This window comes from Rutidosis leptorrhynchoides, chromosome 4 (assembly GCF_046630445.1).
Source record: "Rutidosis leptorrhynchoides isolate AG116_Rl617_1_P2 chromosome 4, CSIRO_AGI_Rlap_v1, whole genome shotgun sequence".
Taxonomy (NCBI): Eukaryota; Viridiplantae; Streptophyta; class Magnoliopsida; order Asterales; family Asteraceae; genus Rutidosis; species Rutidosis leptorrhynchoides.
In genome coordinates, this window is record NC_092336.1 from 427,054,462 (window position 1) to 427,061,218 (window position 6,757).

The window sequence follows — 6,757 nt, forward strand, 5'->3', positions numbered from 1 at the left end:
ACTTTTTGGACTCAAGATCTAAATGGATACCGCCTATTCTAATCGTTAACCGAAATAGGCTTGATTGGACATAATCAACAAGCTGCACAATACAACTTAAAAACTAAACACAAATCGCATAATGAATATGTACAAAATAACTAATAGACTCTGAGGTAGGAATAGTCATTTTAATACTGCGAAGCCAATAACCGTCTGGTAGGACCTCGAGTGTTTCAAAGCAGTGTGTATGCTTGGAGGCTTGTAAGTTGTAAGACCACTCTCAACCATGACATACTTTTATTCTATAACTGACCGCCACCCAGTGTCACGTAAACACTTCATCCCTATCATTAAGGAATAACTAATCAATATCATCCATGACACCATTCCTCGCCCACTAAATTAATTTATTTAACCATATCACATATATTGAAGCACAATGTACAACAAAAAATTATAAAGTGATGCACCACATTCGGTTCTCCATTATGCTTTATGAAGAAACTTTTGATTGTTAAAAGCGGATAACTAACCAGTGGCTAGACAATGCCATCTGTTGTCATTAATGACGGACCCAATAACTAATCAATAACGTAGATATGATAATGGTCTAAAAGGTTTCACCAAATAGAGGCACTCAATGATGATCTACTTTGGAGAAAACAACATCATTTTCATGTAATAACAAACTTTTAAGAATACAAAAGAAATTTCTATACAAGTCTGTAAATTTGGTTGTTTTCAAAAAGTTGACTTGTATAAGTCTGATATAATTAGATATAGAGAAAAAGATAATAATTCAGAGATAAATTTGCATAAAGTTAGTCAAACATGACAAAAAAATACGGAGTATGACAGAATTTAAAAAAATATATATTAAAGTTTTAGACTAATCTTTGGTCCAAAAGACAAAATGACATTACTCTAAAAAAAACCATCTTCTGGTAATCATTCAAGTCTATAATCACAATATTTTTATATTAATCTCACACGAGTGTCTCGTAGTAAATTCTAGATATCATCATACAAAGTTGTTAACTTTAATCTTCATTTTCAATGGCAAGGTACCAAAAAAAAAATCAACATGACAAAAGGTGGACCAAGAACTTCGCTTTATGAGCTACTGAGCTGTGCCATCAAATGCATTGGCCGATGCCTATCTTTAATGTCCACATAACACATAACCAGACACACCTTCTAGTTTCGTACGAGTTATGGCTTTATAACTGAAGCACAATTTTGAAGGTCTATGATTGAATATGTGATAGTGTTGACGAAAGAACGTCTAATAACTTTGAGTGTCATGTCAGCTTAAATGTTCTTAGTTATGGAGTTATCGAACTCATCCGAAATTTTTCGACTCCACTGCACTACTCTTGCTGTATGAGCTCCAGCGACTCATAATGATCAAAATCGATTAGAATGTCAACACTAAAGTCAAAGCACAAGAGAATGCTGTAAAAAATGACATGACAAAATAGACATATTTCGATACTTAAGTGTATATAGTTTATTAAGAACCAGTACAAGTATAATGACAAACAATGCACACTATAACAATTGTTCATTTAATAATAAAACTACAAATATAGCTCACACCTCTCAGTTCTTAAATAAATGACTACCAAGTAAACAACAAACAAATTAGGATCCTAACAAACTTTTATCTTATTTTAGACCTCTATAAAGTAAGAACTTCACAACACTTGTCTTAACCTCCTAAAAAATAACTTAATCATATAACCATAGAAACACTGCTTTGTATCTTGGGTGGGCCCGAATGGCGCCTCGGTCTAGTTGGCGGTCCCGGAAACGAAGCCCGTTTATCCATGCTGGTCTCATGACCATTTTCCACCAAGCCCAACAAACTTTGCCCTTTCGATTTGGCCCTTGCAGATTTCGTTTGAGCCATGTAACTAGGAACTGACGGCGAGCTATCCATACTCTCGTCATCTCGTACCGAAGACCCTGCAATGCTATGCCTTCTATGCATCTCCGATTGTATGCTGAAAACGCTTCTCGAGTCATCATCAAGACGAGGCCCAAAGGTTTTACGGGTGGGCCCACGCTTGAACTTTCGTGATGTTAGCGGAACACCTGTTACCGATTTTGGAGTTGCAGGGGTGGAAATGAGTTGGCGACGAGAGTAGGATTTTGCGATTTCGGATCCAGTAATGTTGATACCGTTTTTAACGGGTGTTTGATCTTTCTCGCCTCGTGTCTGGCCCCCCATGTATCGTTCTAACCAGCTCCAACCCCATTGTGGATTCGCGGGGTCCATGAACAGCAAGTTTGTTGTTCTTGAAGATTTTTTCCATGGTTGCTGTTTCATAAAAGAATGTGAACAGTTATGCTCAAAGACAACTACAAAATAAATAATTAGTTACACTAAACACTTAAACATCCGATTATTTGATTATCGTGTTCAGAAAGAACAAATGCTATAAAAAAATAGTGCATTAAAAAAATGATCATCTGTGTTGTGCTAGAGAGAAAACAAAGTTTTAAATAACCAGGTTTTTACATCCTTTAAGCATCGTTTGAAAAAACCTAATGATTAAGCGTTGAATGGTTCAAAATCTGAATAATTCAAAGGTTCTGAACGCTAGTCTGTTTATGAATGAACTTCATGAATGACATTAAATCAACGTATCAATGTATTAACCTCATAAATGAATAAAAAGAAGAATATAATTGTTTGATAAGTATACTTGATTTGGATTAAGGCGGATATAAAGGAAATGGAGGTGCTAAACGGTTAAGAGAGTATTTAAACTCTGAACATAGATTGTTGAACCGTTCAACATTATTTGTCATTCAGATATTAAAAACAAATGCACTGAATGTTGAACGGTTCGACATTCATTGCCGAACCATTCAATTAAGATGCAATCAAACGCACCCTACGGTAAATGCTTTTTAAAACGCAAATTCTGTTTTGAGAACACAATCCCAAACACCCTCTAATTAAATGCCTACAATCACTTAAATGCACGTCCAAAGATACTTAATCACCAATCAACGATATGTACCTGATGAGAAAACGAATAAGCCATAGCCCGTTCTCGTTTCATAGTTGCTTCATACTTTCTCAGTAGCTTTGCTTCAATTTGTTCTTTCGACTGTAAACTATCATTCCATTCTTCTACCATCTGTAGTAACATTCATACATACATGTTTAAATAACTACAAAGACAAAATCCAACAAAACAAGTCGTCATGTAAAAACTAACCTGCAAACTCTCCAGTTCTTTAGCCTGTTTTTGTAAGATTTGTCTCTGAAGAGTCTGATTCTCCTCAGACATCCTAATCCTCCTAGCGTTGATCTGACTCTGCACACGAGACACATTTTGCATGCATTTGAGCGTGTTTTCTGTCTGTCGAGTCGCACCTGGCCCTTCAACTAGTGTCTTCAATCTCACAAGTCCTCTTAAAGCCCGTAACGCCCTTCTTGCCTGAATCAAACGGAACATGAAACAAATTTAAACTTCGATACAGGCCAAAATCCAAATTTTTATTAGGATTTTGTGAACGTCAGCCCCTAGTCATGAAATTATTTTGACACATATAACTGGTTTGGTACATTAACTAAAATTTAGTCTTCGTACAAATAGATGCATGTCATGAGGCCCTAATGACAGCCCTTAGGGCCGTCTTTATCATTTTCCTATTTATTATAATTATAACTCATATAATAATAAAAGGTTAATATAAGAAAATAGACATAACTGAGAACTGTTATTCTAACCATCTTAACCGCTACTTAACCTTTTTTACTAAATAATAGAGAACAATACTCTACTAACACTAGTCAAATGATTGGTTTCTAGTAATTAAATTCTTAAAGTACAAGTCTTGTGAATTATCTCTACACGAACAAACTATTTTATAGAATATAAGAGCATACCAAATGCCCACGAAAAGCTGTCTGAATCCTGATAGAAGCTATTTCCTCCATAGATTTTCCCGAATACTGAGTGGACTCAGCTCCAGTCTGAGTTGTGGTGGCAGCCGGTTCAGCTGCAACCGGATAATCACGGTCGTTAACTTCATCTTCAACTTCTATCGGTTTCACTACCTCTGGGGGTGGAGGTGGAAGTGGAGGTGGAGGAGAATAACGGGACACAGGTTCTGTAATGGTTACCGGTGGTCTTTCATCCTCAAGGCCTTTCTTCTTTGATTTCTGAATATAAACCACAAAAATATTGTTAATTAATCATATACATGGCAATTGAGACCCATATTCTCAAATTTGGGTCAAGTGGGTCAAGCTTTCTGGTCAATTGGGTCTTCAGAAAAATTAGGCATGACAATATAAACCAAAACTTATAAAAGGTCCATTGGGTTTCCCTCCAACCTATTGGGTCCTATACTACACCAGATTCAAAGGAACATGTCCAATGGGTATCAATTCCTAAAGCTCGATAAATAAAGATAGGTCTATGGTTTTTGTGAACGGGTAAAATGGGTAGAGCATAACAAGTTTCATTCGTCAAACAAAACAATCATGGTTATATCATTTATTATGCATATTAATATTTTATTATATATGTAAAACCTAAATCTAAACGTAAAACGTAATCATAAATATAAAAGTAGATACCCGTTTGGACTATTTGACCCATGAACCGTTTTGACCCGTTACCCAACCCGACCCAACCTGGCCCATTTGGACCCGTCTAAAAATCAGACATATTTGACCCATGACCCATTTCAACCCAAAACCGTTTTGACCCGTTACTCAAACCGACCCAACCCTACCCGTTTGTCATGTATAATTAATCATGAATTGAGCCTAAAAATGATCAAATATATTTAGAAGTAGTATAGAACCTGGCTCTTCTTCGAGTTAGGACTCAAAGCCTTTTTTATGGAAGATATCCAGCTTCCTTTCTTCCCCATTATCTTATCATTCGACGATTAACCTCTCTGAGATCATATCAGAAGAAAGTGTTATCATACAATTCATCATAACATAAAAAGATACGAACTTTGACATTTGAAGTGCTTATCAAATTTAAGATTTCAAATTTCATTATGAAATTACAGAAAAAAAAAATATCAGATTTTTTCTGTTTAAGTTAATTATTCTGATTATTGCTATACCTGAAGTTATTTTTCTTGGCATTTCAAAGAATATGTGTCAATTTATTGCGAAAAAACACAACCAACATATGACTTCTGATGTCAAACCATAGATGTTATTAGTAGGCTTATAATGAAAAATGCTTAAGTCTCAAATTCTTACATAATTGGCAGACTACAGATTTGTTGGATCAAAGGACTTATATATAATCTAAACCCTAATCCAAATCCATCAAGAACTTGACAAGATCCTTTTGAATTTTTTTTTCTTTCAGAAACTATATGCTAAAAAAATGAATACACATTATACATTTCAACAAAAACATCAAGATCCAAGTAATTGAGCAATACCTGGTTGAAATTAACACTAAATACAACAAATTCAGTTACATTACACAAAAGGTAGCTAATTTGCAGCAGAATTCACACAAAAAAGGCTAAAATTACAAATTTAAGAAAAAAGATGGAAACTTGCCTGTGAATTAGACTAATTTTGGATCTGTGACAGCTTCTTTTGCCTGTAATTTGTTACTGTTTCATCACATTATCATGTAGTAACAGTCAGAACCCTAAAAATAAAACAGATCTTGGCTAGTGAAACAGAGCTGGTTTTGCTGCAATTGGCTAATGAGTCATGTGGGTCCAATTAATGTTTTGCTTTTATTTTATTTTATATTATATTTTATGTTTTGTTTTATTTTATTTATATTTATATATATATATATATATATATATATATATATATATATATATATATATATATATTTAATTTCTCCGTATATTAAACAATGAGATACAAGTTAAGAGCTATGAATGGGTTGCGAAACATTGCAAAGATAAAAAGATCGAATGACATGATTGGCTTCATAATCCGCAATGTTTGCTAACCTAAACTATTTGTGCGATGTTTTCTAATGTATATAGTATTGCGCTTCTTGTGTACATATTTGAGTTTTGTATCGTAGGATTCTAGCTCGTTATTCCTACGGCATTGTAAAAACTTTGTATTGGTGCGCTTTCTCGAGTTTTAATAATATATTGCTTTTCAAAAAAAAAAAAAAAAAAAATTAGACGGAGTACTGTACTTTATATATATTTTAAATAATATCGACATGTATTTCACTAAATTTAATTATATCTTTTTGAAAATAAAACAGTATGTGTCTTTATTTGTTGTTGCTAATATCGATGTTTGTGATCCCACTTCACTTCAAGATGAAGCGTCCACACTTTGCGGTGGATGGTTCAAAAGATGCCCAAATTATCTAAAAAGTCAAAACTTAACTTTTATTTACATCATATCATACATTAATTAGAATTTAATATTAATATTAATATTAATATTAATATTAATATTAATATTAATATTAATATATAATATATGTCAATTAAAATATGGAGTAATTAATTAATTATATCTTATATTATGGAATAATTTAGGTTTTTGAAAGTTTTTATGTAAGAAAATTATAAGAAACAAAATACTACATTTTGATTACAATAATATTTTACAAAGTTTGAGAAAATAAGACCAATATTTTATCTTTCACTAAGACTGCTCGTATCGGTTTGATCGTTGAGCCGCCCTTGGTCCCGTCGTTCTAGGGCGCCGATATTAGCAAGGTGCATGGGACCGCCATTTAACCACCGTACTCGAAAATTTCGTTGGAAGGCAATTTGATTCACGGAC

At 33.7% G+C, this 6,757-nt stretch overlaps 1 protein-coding gene across 1 annotated transcript; it reads right to left on the reverse strand.

Annotated features, from left to right (window-relative positions):
• Window positions 1-1,579: 1,579 nt before the first annotated feature.
• On the reverse strand, window positions 1,580-5,662 carry LOC139844269 (protein IQ-DOMAIN 2-like). The gene is made up of 6 exons (XM_071834487.1): window positions 5,543-5,662; window positions 4,816-4,911; window positions 3,890-4,165; window positions 3,216-3,437; window positions 3,015-3,134; window positions 1,580-2,305 (listed from the first exon to the last, which is right to left on the reverse strand). The coding sequence occupies exons 2-6, from the start codon at window positions 4,882-4,884 to the stop codon at window positions 1,718-1,720; spliced, it is 1,275 nt and encodes a 424-aa protein (XP_071690588.1). The 5' UTR covers window positions 4,885-4,911; window positions 5,543-5,662; the 3' UTR covers window positions 1,580-1,717.
• Between the last annotated feature and the right edge of the window lie 1,095 nt (window positions 5,663-6,757).